This window comes from Lepidothrix coronata, unplaced genomic scaffold (genome assembly GCF_001604755.1).
Source record: "Lepidothrix coronata isolate B3197 unplaced genomic scaffold, Lepidothrix_coronata-1.0 Scaffold40, whole genome shotgun sequence".
Taxonomy (NCBI): domain Eukaryota; kingdom Metazoa; phylum Chordata; class Aves; order Passeriformes; family Pipridae; genus Lepidothrix; species Lepidothrix coronata.
In genome coordinates this window covers 5,647,483-5,663,705 of record NW_016690220.1, presented here as the reverse complement: position 1 = coordinate 5,663,705, position 16,223 = coordinate 5,647,483, and the positions used below count along the sequence as shown (strand labels likewise).

Here is a 16,223-nt window from a genome sequence, read left to right as displayed (position 1 = left end):
AAAAAACAGTGTTTCTCTCAGATGGGAAAGATCCAAATCCAGTTTATTCCACAGCCTCAATATCAGCTGAACGTATTTCAGCACTATTTATGTACTTGGAACAGGACCTTCCCCTTCTTGGCTGAGTGCCATGATTATCTAACAAGAAAGTCACATATACTCACTAATTCGGTCCTTTTACAGGGGCACAGCTTCTACAGAAAAGACTGGAATTGTTAGACTGCTCAACTAGGTCACACAAAGTGGCCGTTCAAAGGACAGCATTGAAAGGAGGGATTTGAACAGAGATCTCTTGTATCCTCCGTAACTGCTGTAGCCACCAATTGTGCAAGGCATTTGTTCCTCCACTGTATTTTTGGAAGACCTGGTTTAGATGTCTGCACAAAGGAAATGCTCGCATTTCTTTTCTTAGCTATCAGGCCAGGATAGTTGTAACTGAAGTGATGAACAGAAGATCAGTTGAAGGCAGATACTGAAAAACTGCTTCACACTTGAAATTTCCAACTCTTGCCCTGAGCAATACTTTCTAGTACACACCGCCCTTCCTGGCACTGCAGTGTACTTGATCCATTCACTCGTTCTATGAAGGAATGCAGGAATGTTGATTAAAGCAGTGTCTGCATCTGTCCTGTGTCCTGGATGCATGTGTCCTGTCACTCTACAGACTGGCATGTATCTTAAGACAGTAACTGAAATGAAAGAGAAGTGTCAAATTCATTTGATGCTACCTAACAAAAGGGAATTTCTTTAACATTATATACTCACATTAAGGTTTCTAATGGCAACAACATGATTCCTACAGGCTGAATGTCTGATTTTCTAGTGCAAGCTTTCTGAATTATAAAAAAAAAAATTCGGAAAATATTGAAATATTTGAAAATATTTGAATATTACTTCTCATTAGAGTTATTTCTAGCTCCCTGTTTTAAAGATGATAAAATGCAGAGAATCTAATTATAGTGGTATGAAATAAGCAAAATCTGTCTCTCCTCAAATTGAAATTATTGGCAGGTGGCCTGGCAAAAGCTAATGTTAGTGTTCTTTTTAATCAGTATTTGCAATTCTGAAGCAAATTTTTAAATTAAATTCTGTGGTAGAGGAATAACAATCATGTTAGCAAATGAGAACGTTGTTTGGTTTGTTGTTATTTGGGTTTGGTTGTTTTTGCACGGTTGCTTCTGGCCTTTTTCCACAATCTGTTTTCCAAATACAGACCTTTTTCCACATCTGCTTTTAAGTCATGACAGCAGGAGCAGCTTATTTCTTCCAGGGCAAGAGAGAAGGTAGCACACCGATTACCATTTGTGACTGACTGCACTCACCTGCCAGAGAAGAGCTGACCATGAGCAGCTGGCAGCTGTAGCTGTGGTTGCTGCGCCTGCAGAGCTGCTACTTGGAACTCCATTTCAAACATTCGTGCACCTACAGGCACATACATCCTTGGCCCTGCAAGGCACTTAAACAGTTTCACAACCACTGAGCAGGGGAACCTCAGCTACTTTTTGGTGGCATGAAATTCCACAGTTCTTAAGTTTGGACAACAGTCTCCATTATTATTATCAGTCAACGAGGATTACAAATGTTAAGCGCCTTCCCCCTTAATTCTGATTCTTCAGTTTTCTGGAAGTCCTGGAGATCAGAGAATTAAAATAGTCTTCTCAATTCCAATTAAAATTTCATTTTTAATAGTGGCTATGGACAAAGCTAGTTATTAGGACTACTTTAATCTTTATTGTTTAAAAATAGAATTCAAAAAAGTTAAGAAATGAGAGAAATTAAGGAAGTACACATTTTTAAAACAATTATTTTCTCTGATTAATAATCAATCTAGCTCAACAGCTCATCAGAAGTACATAAAATTGTTTTCTAAAGCTGAAGATATATTTAGATTGTAAACTAATTATGCCTATGTTTTTCTAAGACACAGGAGATTATTTACCTTGATAAATTAGCTTGACTACTGAGTAAGGTTAGGCTATATCCCTCTTCTCCCTTATAGCCATGCTACTTCCGTTGCTGGATGATTTCTTGCCTTCTTGACATAACAGCACACGTACATCAGTGGTCACAAAGGGCAAAGTCACTACTCCCACCATCTTCACAAAGCTCTCTAAAAGCTTTGTTCCACATGCTGAAGAAATGTACAGTACACAGCAGTAAGATGGGTAAAACTTGGATACAACATTATTTGTAGATCTCTGAGATTCCTCCCCTAAACAAGAAGCAACCAAGAGGGACCAATGCTGTCACTTCCCCAGCAATGCATACACGCACTGGCCAGTCCATTGTCTTTACTCTTTCAACAAGTTGTGCAAGGATAATGAATAGAATGATGAGTGATCTGGTGTTTATTCCTGCCATCTCTTCCTAATAATAACAATGGGCTGCACTGGTTTGGATTTCAGTGTACAAGCTCCATGCTCTGTAACTAAACTCCCTGCCTTTAGCTTGTTACCACAAGATACCCCTGAAGATGAGGGCAACTGAACTAAAACAGCTGAACTGTTTTAATGCTCAGTTCATTTCCTGTTCATCTGCAGCTGAAACCATGATTTGCAGGTTCATGTACAAGATGAAAGTAAAATTACAGAAAAATGTACAAAAAAAGAGATGTCAGTTATAAACTCAGAGATTAACATTTTTATACTGTCAAAACATGTATGTTCATGATGCTCAGTGTAACCTGACATTAATCACATCCTGTTTCTCTGATGTTAAGCCAAAGGCAGAGTGGTTCTAAAGTTCAGTGTTAACAAGCTAGGATGCTTTTGTGAGTGGGGTCAGTGAAAAGCAAATATAAATAGAACAGTTAGAAACTGAGCTTAGCTCTTGTCAGAGGGAAAGTGGGGGTCTGTCATTTTGTTTTGAAAAAGACTGTCCATCTCTTAAGACTGTAGCACTCTCTCAGCTCAAAGTTCTCTTTACAGTGATAAATGGATCTAGAGATCTTTCACTGCAGCGTGCCAGGCACCTTAGACATCAATATTCAAGTGTTTCACGCTATAAAAGGAAATTGTATTTCAGTTTTGGTCCAACTAAGTCTTCTCCAGCTTGTCCAAACATTCTTATTTATTTTGATATTCTCTGAATGCTTATTCTCTATTTCAGTACTCTCTGAATACTGCTATTTTAATGACAGTACTAATTCATGTAAGACTGCAGTGTTTCATCAAACATTTTAGCAGCAACAGCTACTTACATTTATGGTTATTAAATCAACCAAGACCCAATGGCTGTAATCCAGCACATGTGAGCAGGAATAAATGGATGCAATAAACTGCTAAGGACCATTGCTTGAATTTTGACAGCTTTATAAATATAAAGAGCTGAACCCAAGCATCATGGAAATCGAGAGTGATAAAAAAGCATCTCTATCACTATACAGAAAGGGCTCCCACCGTATCAAATCATTCTTCCAAAACAGGCAAATCAAATATCTAACTTTAGTTTTAATCTTTATTGCTTGGTTCATAAACATCTCTGAGACAAGTAATGAGAATGCCCTCATAAGAATAAAGCTTGTTTTCTCCCTTTAAAATCTAGCTTTGAAAGTAGAATCTTAAAAGGAAAATGTTAAACTGCTCCTTCACAACTTTACTTTTTGATATAAATCAAGCCACACATCTCCTATTTTTTCCAAGTGCTCAGCAAATTTGAAATGTTTTAAATTTGCTTCATTAAAAAAATAAAAAAGAGACACTTACCCATGCTTAAGGTAGGTCTGCTTTTCATGTCCCAGTCTCATCAAATTTGTTGGTTCTTCATTTTACTTAATCTGTGTTTATCAGAACAGAAATTAATTTTAGATGCTCTCAGTGCCTAAGATAATATTTAAAGAAATATTTACAGCTAGAGAAATTATTTTACCTTCTCAGTGTCCAGTGCAGTACCTTCCTCTCCGGCACTTTGTCACCCGTTCATTTAGTTATGCAGATATGTAACTACTGTATTCTTATCCCTCTGGTTCAAGAAGTGTGAGGTATGCTACATGATGGCTGCACTAAGCAAAACAGGATACTATAAAGAAAAATATTCAGCACTGCCTATGGCACATCACAGAGTATACACTGTGGAGAAGCTGTAACTCAGCATTTCTGAGCTAGTCCTTATATACACAGAGAAACTGTAACAGATCCTGAAAAAAAATGTACATATTTTATTGGAAGCTGGGGCAATGGACAGAGGAGCACTTAAAATTTTAAGAAAACATAAATGTATAATATTTTCCTTTCCCTAACCCCCCAGTCTGGAAAAACTCCATAGACTATTCAAATCCTTGATTTCTATACACAATAAGCCAAGTCTCAAAATTACCAAATATAGTTAATGCTTCCAAAACCTCAGAGATTCTTTATAGACTTATTAATCCCACTAAAATACTTCTGGTAAGAAACCAATCATTTTAATAGGAAAGGTGCATTCAATATTGTAAAACATTTGCAGTGTACAGTTTCTACAACAAGTAATACACCATTTAGATCTACAAAGATTTTTTTTCTTAAAACACTTGGCTCTTTACCATCTCACAATCCTCTTTAAATAAATAATTAACAAAAGTGTCTCACTTCTAATAATGGAAGTAACATTACAGATAAAAAGAGTATCAACCATGTTGCAGAAATGCTACAACAATGCCCCTTTCACCCGCCAGTCTTGAGACAGCAAATCCTGCAGTTCTTCTTCATCTTCACTACCAATATCCTCATCCTCTTTCTCTTGTGTTGCTCTTAATCTCATGGCTTCCTTTAGCTTCTCCTTCATCTCGTCTTGGCGGTTACGCAGAAGCTCGACACGGCGATAACATTCACTGTTGAAAAGTAAACCACCTATTAACACTTATGGCTTCTTCACATTAATTTGATCACCCACAGTGCTGGATTTTGCTTCTCCAGCTTTGGATAAAGAAGCTTTACAGCTTCCAATCCATTAAAAAAATAAGCTTTCAAGATGCTACTGCACCTTCTCTGTGTTAATCAGGTGGAAAGAGACCAGAGGAGAGGAGCGGTGTGGGCAATCTCTAGCAATGAGATCAAATCCAAATATTTTAACAACTGCAGTACCACCACAAATCATTTTTTAAAGAGCACAGAACCAATATTTACTTCCACACAAGAAGATACACCATTCTTTCCTCAACCTATGGTTTTCATATGCGATAGAAAGGTGAGACATCAATTGGTTATCAATTTTGATAACTTAGAAGTGGCATCTCTGAAAATAAAAAAGCAGCACAAGTGTTCAGATTCTTTATCTGCTTCCTATGTGCTATAGCAGAACATTTTAAGTAAACATAATCCAAAAGTTTCAGTTTTCCATTTACTTAAAAAGTTCTGTCCTTGAAATATGTTCTGTAACAATTATTCTAGCCATTTTAAACACTGTATTTTGTTGAAAATGCCAACTAGTACCTGCCTGATTTAAATACATCTTTGCTAAGCAAAGGCACCAGGGAAAGATTACAATCCAGATCCTGTTTCCCCTTGTATATCTCAAATACAATTACTTACAGGGAGTCATAGCTGAAACTTTGAAGGCTAAGGAAAACATTAATGTCTCTGGAATTAATTTGATTTTCAGTTTAATTTGAAATAGCCTGCATTTAAATACAGTCAAAAGACAAAGCTACAAAAACTCTAAAAATCTATTTGTAACTTTTATTTTGGGGAAAATTAATTTCAGTAACAAACTTGAAATTCTCTACAAATTTCTGAATTTGGTTCTGTGTATTATAGCATCCTTAGCTACTGAGAAAAGTGAATCCTCAGAGAGGCAGGTTTAGCTCTCCCCAGCCCTCTGCAGAATTAGATGAACACTGTTAAAAGACATTCCTGTAATACCAAAGCTCAGTTTGAACCCAATGCTATTGTTATTATACGCTGATGTGTAGCGTGTAAATCTGCTCAGATGTCTTAAGTGTTGCTTTAATTTTTTGTGTCTTCTTTTTGTTGCAAGGTTCATCAAAATCAGAATTCATCTTTTCAGTCGCTACTACTGCCATTATCACTATTAATCAATGTGTTAAGCTACATGATAATGGTAACAAACTGTTCTACAAAGCTGTATTTCAGGTTACTTGAGTTTAAACTAATGCTTATCCAACCGCCACATCTACCATTTCAGCAAAACAAAACAAACCACTTCATTAAATGAACAAAACAAACCACTTCATTAAACCACTTCACTTCATTGTTCAACATAAACTTTAAGTAAGCTTTTACTAGAAACAAGCAGAATTGGTCACAGAATAGAACATTTCAGTACAGCAAATGCTTTTTGAAAATGTGCACAGAAATACCAGAGAAATACAAATTAAGACATTTGACAAGGGAAGGGGGGACAGTTTGTTCCAAGAATTTGCCTTCTGTACTTTCAGTGATTCACGTGTGTTTTTTCTTTGGAGAAAGTTACATAACTTTGCACCAGAACTCACGTCTTTATTAGGTATAATTCTGCACTTTGAGGGAGTCTGTCCTTCAAATATTCAGGTGATTAATGAAAGGTAGTATCACAGATTAAAAATGTTTTTATCACTCCAGTCAAGAAGCAGTCCATTACTGCTGGAGAACAGAGAGTTTGAGGAAAAATTGATCTACTTACATCTGCTCATCAATTTCTCCAATCTGGCGATCTAGTCGTCCCTCCTCATCATCTTCTGCCACTATTGCTTCTGAAATCTAAACCAGAAAAGCACCAAGAAAATTCACCTTCATCCTGAATTCCACTTTCGTTCCTTTATGATGTCTGTCTTTCCCTCCTCCCTCCTATCTCGAGTTAGTGTCAATCTCCTATATGTATATTCCCACTTTCACAAGGGCAAATACAGAAAAAAAATGGTATGGTTTGATATGAAATGGAAATGTTTTTTTCATAAAAGCAAAAGTAGATTGGCTGCTTTGGGGTTAATCTTTTGATTTTTTTCAATACACTGCAATTTGAAACTGAGCATAAAACAAACTACACACATCCAAAGTCTGAGGTTGAAACAGGAGCTATATCCCAGTGCTTGGGACTTAATTACACACACTTATTGAACATATCACTTAAATATTCCCGCCAGATCCCGAAGTGTTTCTAACCTGTTATTTTTTTCAGCATATACTTTCTCAAATCTGAATGTCTGGGAGATGCTATGCAATCAATGGTCCACGCATAACTGAGAAGATTCCTCCTAAGCTGAAGAATATCTGAATGGCTTATGCTAGCAAAATGTATCCACCACTGCTTTTGTATGAACATTCGCTCTGTTTATAGTGCTGACGGCTTTAAAATGAGCAATGATAAATTTTTCTGCATCACTTTTCTTAGCAGTTGACAGATGAGTAATTATTTACAATTAAAATAATTTAAAAAAAAAGCAAATGTTCTAGGGGAAGACTGAGAACACCAGGTATTCTTTAGTACAGTTTTATATTGTACAAAAGGACAGATGAAAACCTGCTGCAGGAAGACTTTCCATGCAATGCTAAATAGTAAAAAATGGAAGTACAGAAAAACTGTGGCCAATTCATGTGTCTCACACACAAACTCCTTTGTCACTTTCCCAAATTTTGGGGTTCCTTTCCAGTACATTTAAATTAACCATGAAACCCAGGTTACCTACACTTTATAGATACATTTTGAAAAAGGCAGACAAATGGGTGTGTTTTGTTCTGTGTTTTTAAAGGTTAAAATATACATATATCTCTAGATCTAAAGAAGAGTCCACAATCATGTCCTGTTTGGATACAGGACACTGATCTGAGGTATATGTTATCTAAATAGTATTTAAATAAAATACAGTTTAACAAATGTAACTAGATACACACTGATGACTGGATCCTGATCAAAGGTTTTTCAACTTAATTTCCTTTAAGTGGAAAATAGAAGGAACCCTTTGCTCATTTATACAGTGCATTTAACCACACATTGCATTGAAACAAACAGCTGACAAATGCAGATGTCAGTCATTCTGCAGAGCTGCATGAAACTGTTGTTTTCTTTATTGTGTATAGTATTTAGAATCAATAAAAATAGATTCCATTACTTACTGTGTTGACCTGTCGCATTGCCTTTTGAAATTCATCCCATTCTTTGTCCATCTGATCCTTTGGAGCATCAACTTTTCTCACCTAAGGAACACGAAAATTTGTAAGTTAACAATTTATGTCTAGTGACTCCTTGGGGCACTGTATAATATCAGGAGAAACGGGAAAAATTATGCTATCAGAAAAGTCTGGTCGATGTACTTCACTTTAAGTAATGCATATGAGTAAGAGAGTGCACCTGCACAATGGTTTTGGAGGAAAAATCTGACTCCTGGATTAAAACAACATCAGTGACTGTAGCATTAAAAAATAATCAAGCATGGCTGGTGTGGAACATCTGGAGTAACAAAAGTGACTAAGTCTGTTAATTTGATGGACTAGAATTTCTCCGTGTCAGGTGATAACTTCTAAATTCTTCTGTAAACTGCCTGTTCAATTGCATACAGTAGCCATTTCACAAGCCAAAAAGCAGTAAATTGTTTGTCTTTGGCATAACATAGAACATCAGCTTTTTCAGTCGCTGTTATTGTTAGATAGTCTGACTGTATTTCAAATCTAGTCTAATTTTGTTGGCTAACAGAAGACAATGTACAGCTACAAACCAATTTTAGTGGCACGTAAAGCTTTTTATTCTGTGGTAGATGGCATTAGTTACTAAGACATGAAGTCTAAAAAAGCAGTAGCTGTAAGAACGTGTTTAAGATCTACAACTAAGGTAATCAAAACCAGATTGTGCTTTTAATGCCAATAAATAAACAAGATAATCTACCTGTGTTATCGGAACTTTCACAACTCAAGACTGGAAGATGTGGCATATAACACGTTAGATGACAGATTATGCCTGACTCAGGACTGGGTAGAAATCATATAGCTTGGAGAACTAAGCAGTTTGAACACAGTAATTCATGACACCATCTTTTTGCATTAGTTTTATTTTTCCTTTATTTGTTCTGCTCTTTTGGTGACACATCAGTCATCACCACGGTAAAGAAAACAGTTTGGTACATTTTGTTCCTGAGTAATTATACAAAATCTAGTAGTATGAATTAAGTTTATAGAATAAATTAGAAGCTTCCAAGCAAACTCATACTGGGAAGTAATAGTCATCATTTCATTTTTCTGTTCTGTGATTATTTCTATCATATGTGTATGTACTGTGTTATTATGCATTGTGGTTGTCTTTTGTAATTCATAATTATTTGTATTTCTTACAATAAATTTAAACACTAAAGTTATTTTTTCTTGAAATATTTATCTAATCTAGAATTTATACACTTTACAAATACCCGATGTAAATAACAAACATTTTTGATGCCCACAATCTCCCTTCCAAATGCTCAGATAATTTTTAAAATAATTATTTTATGTTAGGATTCCAAAACAGGACCACTGCAGCCATCTCAATTTAAGTGATGTCCTTTGTCTGAGTATTAGCTACACTCAGAAAGAGCTCATTAAAAGGAAGAGCATCTGCACCAGTTCCAGGAAGAGCTTGTTGGAACAAGTAACTGCTTGTAAATTTTATCAGTTGAGGCAATAACCAGAACAAAGATCACTAACCAGTGTCCTCACAGATATAAGCAGATTCTCCTCTGCCTGCTAGGTATTCCCAGCTTTGTACAAGCTTCCCCACTCATGATGAAACTAAGTATTTGAGAAATTTAACACTTCAGTTAGTCATACGCGAAGAAAACAAACAGAAAATGAAAAACACCCTTCCCCCCCAAAAAAAACCCAACAAAACCCCAAAACCAACCAAACAAAACCAAGAAAATCAAACCAAAGCAAGCAAAAAAAGAAGTCGCTTTTTCAGCTACGTATTTCAGTACTCAGAACATCATTATTGAAAAACTGTTCACATATGGCAACATGTGGGCATGAGTGGTGCCAAAAGAATCTTGTCCGAGTAAATAAGACACCTAAGCTTGTTAGCTGAGACAATGGGACTAAACATAAAGAAGCATTATTTGGAAAGTCTCCAAATTAGTTGTCATGGCTGGACCTCACAATGCAATTTAAATACAACAGCAGCCTTCCACAGTGTGAACAGGGGAATATACTCATGGAAAATAAAAAAGACTTGAGCCTATAGCGCTATTATTTCAATAAAGAAAGCAAGAAAGTCATCAAATCTGTGGCAAATTTTACAAAACAAAACAAAACAAAAAGGTTGGTGTTTGAAATATCAATGTTTGTTTTGGTCATTTGGCACTGTGCAAGCCGAAGGAAGTGTGAGGGTGGAACAGGCTTCCTGGAGAGGGTGTCCATGCCCCAAGCCTGCCAGTGCTCAAGAGGCATTTGGACAATGCCCTCAATAACGTGCTGTAACTTTTGGTCAGCCCTGAAGTGGTCAGGCAGTTGGACTAGATGGTTGCTGTAGGTCCCTTCCAACTGAAATAGTCTATTGTATTCTAAATAGTTCAGTCTTTTTCTTTTATTCTGGTATGACTGATTATCTGGAGAAGCATCTACTCAGAAAATGATTACAACTGGTAGAAATAAATCTTGCAGCATAAAAAGAGTAGATCACTTACTTTTGCGTCCACTTCAGGATCATCAAAGAAACCTTCTGGCAAAGCTTCAGCAGTGTTTTCTTTCCTGAAATATTTGATTACTATAAGCCCAGGTTAACAGTTTACAACCTGATTTATTGTAGAGTTAAAAAGTCAAGAATAAAATCCATAATCTTTTATAAAAGTACCTAGAAATGGACCACGTTTTTTAAGACCCAAATTTTACCTATAATCATCAAAACTTCCTTCTTCAGCTTGGTCTTGCCTCACTGACAAGGAAATTCACAAAAGGGTTTAAATCTCACTGTGAAAACAAGCACTACAGCTTATGCTTCTTAACTATTCTTTCCACTCTGCTGAGCACCCAAACATTTTAACAGCACAGTCACTACTTCTGAAAGACTAAACCACTGTCTACAAGTGCTCAAGTGAGCTGAACCATTACTACAGAACAAGCAGTTATAAGCAGTGGCTGACATTAAGCTTCCACAGCACCCTGTGTTAAAATTTGCAAATAGAGATGTCTAACAGATACTGTATGGCATTCCTCCACGTCTTATTCTGTCCCTAAGGTGCAAAATACCTGTTGGAAATAATGCCAGAGGGTGGCATATATACAAACTATTCTGAATGCAGCTTAACAATATGACAGATTTCTAAGTGACCATGATCTGTACTTCTGTAAGAATAATTACAACTCCTAAAACTATCAATATTTGATTTGACTGCTTACCTTTCCACTATCTTCTCTTGTACCTCTGCTTTCTGTATGGATCCTGAATGGGAAACTACAGGAGCAGCAGGAGTTTTGCTGTCAAAGAAGTCTATAGGGAAGGACAGAAATCTATGACAAAAAGAAGAGCTATTCAAGCAGTTTCTAAAATTCTGACTCGACAGGAATATCAATTAACACCTTACTGAATCAAGGGAAGAACACCCAGGCATTATCTCACTTGACAGCCTCAAACTATTAGAACATAAAATCAATAATCATGCTGACAAACCACCACATAATAACAAACTAGCAAAGAATCTCCTTCCTCTAATTCCAGTATTACCCACCCTAACCAGCTAATGGCAACAATTAGAAAAATAAATTAAAAACCCTTCATCATCAGTTAAAATACAGCTTTTCCTTACTGAATCACTTACTATTTCAGTCAGCATTACCTGCAGGCAGAGAATTAGCTATTGCTTCTTGAGCTGGGATTTCAGTTTTATGCATAATGGAAGATTTGCTTGATTGTTCTTGTTCCTCCTCTTCATCATCATCATCATCATCATAATTTCCTGACAATAAACTGGGACCTGGACCCTTGGAAAGCTGTACATTTGCACTGTCTTGCTCCGCTTCATCAAAAAAGTCTGATGGCAGCCTAGTAAAGAGCCCACAACAAGAACTATTTCAAACTTCACAATAAACCTTGATAACTACATGTAACACAACTACTTATTTTGGGTACCTACTGCTGCCCAGAACTGCAGCTTAGAAAAGCCACACAGGCTCAGCAGTAAGAAAACCCAGATTTGCTTAGAATAGCTACAGGCCTCCAAGCCAAACAATTTTCCATGTTATATTTTAAACTAATCACACGGATGAGTTCAGAAATCAACAAACCTCTCAAGTGTTAATTTTGCACACAAACTCAAAACTTCTACAAGGTAACTGTACATAATATCTATGCAAGATAATAATAATTCAGTCTGTGAAGTGTACAATAGACCCTCAGGTCTCATGTGACATCTACCAATCCTGCAAAGATGTCCAAACATATCAGAAATTTTTAGTGGCAGTAAAGGTGCTTAACCCACTCCCTTGAAGTCAAATACAGTGCTTTATTTGTTAGAGTTCAACTGCAGGATATGCACTTACATGAATTTTAAGTGACAAAAACCATCTTAACGAAGATCTACTGATGACATTTGTTAGCTGTTTTTGTAAATATCATTTAATTATACATTCAAAATTTGTCTTAATTTCAGACTACCACCTCTTCTGCAGTACGCTAGCATTAAAGATTAGAGTGCATGCCATAATCCAGTTATATTCATTCTAGCAAACTGTATAATACCACCATGTTAATCCCTAAAAGTCTGATAGTGACAGTAAAAGAATTCATGTTTTCCCAGGGACTCTAAGAGTAGGTAGGATTTTCTCATCTGCACTGAGGAAGACGCTGCCACGTTCAGGAATATACAACCCCATTAGAAAATGAGCAGAAACAGGGATCTGCTGACACTCTGAACCTTTACCCTTGGCTAGGAAAGAGTGACAAGGAAGAACTGGGTGAGAATGCAGCTGTTGGTAGTTACAAAGAAATCATATGTAATAAGATCTACTTACCCAGCTGTAGACGTATGTGGCTTTTCGTCTGTACCTGTACAACAGCCAAGAGTCACTCCTTAAAATTCATGCTTTTACAAGAAACAACCCTCAAACTCCTACTACAGAGGCAAGTTCACAAATGCACACTTTGGTGTATTTCAAGGGTTTACATGTCTACACCAAGAGAAAAAAAATTAACTATCTTTCCTTTAGCAAGAACTTTGAGGCATGGTTTGAGGTAAAACAGTGGCTTGATCCCACTGAAAAGGAGTAACACCACTTCTGGGCAAGTGCTTCTACTGCTTAGCTTACACTGCTACTGGTTCTGTTTGGGCCAAGCCCACAGTCCCGTGATGTACCAAAAACCCAGAAGAAAACTGCCAAAGGCATTGTTTTCTCCTGACAGTGAACTCACAGAGAAAGACAGATTTCTTCCTTTTCTAGCCACAATGGGCTGACATTAACTCAACAGTCCTGTGTATTCATGTGTATTCACACTCACTTCCAAAGGACAAAAAATAAACCAAAACCATTCAGGATGTAAAATGACTGGATTCTGGCAGGTACTTGATAAGTATTTTTCTCTCCTTACCCTTTACTCTTTTTAGCTCTGTATTTTCGGTGTCAACAGTTTTTCTCTTGACAGGATGAGATGATGTGCCAGCAGCTGAACCAGTTGCAGTCTGCTTTGTACCTTTTAATTCTGCAACTCTCTGTAAAGAATTAAAAATTCAGGACACTTTCCTAGCAGTAACTTCTGGATTGCATCTTAAAATACAGTGCTTTTAGAACAGATTATAAAAGTGAGCTAATATCTTTCTAGAACAGAATCACTGAAACAGAGACTGTCAACCTCTGGAATGATGTGACATGGGGACAGGCACCTGCACAAAGGAAACTGTATGAGTAAGAAAGGAAAGATCAGTGACACTGACAGCAGTAAGGCACTGGAGGAGAAAGCAGGAGGGCTGGACTCATTCTAAGGTCCTGGGATATTAAGTGTTTTAAAATTAAAACACAGCACTAACGTTAAAGACATGTCAGTGTGCCTTACCATGGTCATCTAGTCTGAATGCAGGCAATGAACTAGGAACCCCTCAGTTCTTTTGGTCTTTTCCTCGGTGCTTGTAAAACTAAGCACGATCTCCCAGTTTCTGCTAAGAAGCAGCAGCAGAACTTAGAAGGATTAAACCCCCTCCCCCAGATTTAAGGCTGCATCCAAATTACAAGCTCCTTGAATCATTTTATAAATTCTTCATCTTTACTGCTAAATTACAAAGAAAACAAAGGCATATTTTCTTAACCTTAACATATTTTCCTAAGCTGTCACTTGACAGCACACAGGTACCAGAGCAACCCCCAGAGGGGTTTCACAGTCCGAGCTTCAGACAAGTGACAGCCAAAAGCTGTGGCTTAGGTGGGAACCGCTTCACCTTACGGGCAGACCTCTTGAAAGACACAGGACCCCCCCTTTTAAGCGCTGGCCTTTCAATCCCTGCACAGCTTTCAAGAAAACAAAAAGCGGACGAACCAACCAGGCTTGTTTTCACACTCTTCCCGCACCCCGGAGGGTGCTGCGCTGCCCCCAGTACTGCGAACCCTCGGGAGCAGCGAACCCCCAAGCCCCCGTTCCGGCGGGGGGACCTTTCCCCAATAATCCCTCCCCCTTCTCATGTGCTGCCCCGGTACTCCCGAATGGCAAAGCCCCAGACAACGCCGAGCCGAGACCCGCATCCCCCGCGCCCCCGGGACCAGCGGCACACCAGCAACACCGCCCCTCCGCAAACCCCGCTCACCTCCCGGTGCTGCTTGCCCAGGACGTGGGTCTGCCACAGCAGCTCGCTCTTCACGGGCGCGTTGCACAGGGAGCAGCTCAGATGCCCCAGGCTGTTGTACGTGTCGGCCACGTTAAGGGAAGAAGCAGCGTGCGGGCGCGGACTCCCTCTCCCTCTCCCTCTATCTCTTCTTTCTTTCCTGCCTCCCTTCCTCCCTCCCTCCCTCCCTCCCTCCCACAGCCCCCAAGCCGAGCGCTAGGGAGCCCGGCGCCGAGGATATTTGGCGAAGGGCGAGTCGATCCGCTTCTTCCCCGCGTTCTGGCGCTGCTTCTCCCGCATGAGGCGCCGCAGCTCCTCCTGCCGCACCTGCTTCCGCCCCGCGCCAGCCCCGGCCGCCGCCATCTTCCTCCGCCCGGCGCCCGCCGTGACGCGCCCGGGAGGCGCCGGCGGAGGAGGAGGAGGAGGAGGAGGTTTGGATTCTCCGCCCTCGTCAGGCTGTTCGTCGGTTAGGCCTTTGGAGCGCCGTTAGCACTCGACAGACCCAGCAATGGAGCTGTGGGACGCGTCTCCGAATAAATTCCCTAAAACATGCCCCTTCGCCTCCCGCCCCAACCCCCAGTAAGTAAAAAATAATAAACGGTACGGCCTGTACATCCAGATCCAGAAACCACAGAATGGGTCCGGTGGGAAGGGTGAGTCATCTGGTCCAACCTCCCTGTTTAGGCAGGGTCATCCTAGAGCACATTGCGCAGGATTGTGTCCAGACGGTTCTTGAGCTCTCCAGTGAGGGAGACTCCATAGCCTCCTCTCTGGGCAACCTGTGCCAGACCCTCGGTGCACAACGTAGCTGTGAAAGGAAAAAGAAAAAAAAAAAAAGAGAAAAAGAAAAAACTACCACAAAACCCCACGGCTTTTCTTTAAGCTTTGGCTCACTGCCAATCCTGGGAACGTTCCAGGCCCTGGATCACTGTGCCCTTCAGAAGGCCCCCCACACCCGGTGGCTGCTCCCAGTGCCAACACTGAGAGCATGTGCACCTTCCCCACTAAAATACAGCCCATCTACAGAATTTAGTGACCACAACATGACCAAGGACAGAAGAGAACGCTCCTTATTTTATTGTCACCTTTTCATTTATAATAGTAGATAGTACAATAAAGTAAGTTAACAAAAAAAATCTAGTGCCAAGTTCCACTCCAAACCATGAGTGTCCATTAGAAGTCAAAAAGTGTTGCTCCAGGTTTACAGCGACATTAGAGGACTTGGTCACAGAGGATGCCACTAATTTTATGCTGTTTCCAGAGAGCAACCCGTCCCATGGCTCAAGACTCCACAGCTCCCTGAATGTTGTGTTTGGTTCATCTCACACCAGTCCGTGGGATCTGGGGAAGAAAACGGGCCAAGGGAGTGTGTAATTCAACTTCCATTTTCCTAAAAGACAAACCATTTTGCCCAGATGGCAAGTCCAAGATGTGTAAACACCGCCGTGTAATTCAATTTCCATTTTCCTAAAAGACAAACCATTTTGCCCAGATGGCAAGTCCAAGATGTGTAAACACCGCCGTGTAATTCAATTTCCATTTTCCT

General features: G+C 39.2%; 2 protein-coding genes across 7 annotated transcripts in view; one reads left to right on the top strand and one right to left on the bottom strand.

Annotated features, from left to right (window-relative positions):
- The window catches only part of LOC108496469 (poly(rC)-binding protein 3-like), a 492,944-nt gene extending 483,685 nt beyond the window's left edge, over positions 1 to 9,259 (top strand). For all 4 annotated transcript variants that reach the window (XM_017813195.1, XM_017813196.1, XM_017813189.1 and 1 more), the window contains one exon: positions 7,093 to 9,259. In XM_017813195.1, the coding sequence (XP_017668684.1) occupies positions 7,093 to 7,157 (65 nt within the window). In that variant the 3' untranslated portion in view covers positions 7,158 to 9,259. The remainder of the gene's footprint in view (positions 1 to 7,092) is intronic.
- ZNF830 (zinc finger protein 830) lies at positions 18 to 15,068 on the bottom strand. Of its 3 annotated transcripts, XM_017813200.1 has the most exons (14): positions 14,919 to 15,068; positions 14,660 to 14,759; positions 13,456 to 13,576; positions 12,882 to 12,915; positions 11,708 to 11,913; positions 11,271 to 11,361; positions 10,559 to 10,622; positions 8,028 to 8,108; positions 6,598 to 6,674; positions 3,868 to 4,807; positions 3,705 to 3,775; positions 1,940 to 2,131; positions 1,323 to 1,629; positions 18 to 689 (listed from the first exon to the last, which is right to left on the bottom strand). In XM_017813200.1, the coding sequence occupies exons 1-10, from the start codon at positions 15,038 to 15,040 to the stop codon at positions 4,624 to 4,626; spliced, it is 1,080 nt and encodes a 359-aa protein (XP_017668689.1). In that variant the 5' UTR covers positions 15,041 to 15,068; the 3' UTR covers positions 18 to 689; positions 1,323 to 1,629; positions 1,940 to 2,131; positions 3,705 to 3,775; positions 3,868 to 4,623. The 3 variants fall into 3 exon arrangements, with proteins under 3 accessions (XP_017668689.1, XP_017668688.1, XP_017668687.1); XM_017813199.1 differs by having other exon boundaries at positions 1,940 to 3,775; XM_017813198.1 differs by having other exon boundaries at positions 1,940 to 4,807.
- Positions 15,069 to 16,223: the final 1,155 nt, after the last annotated feature.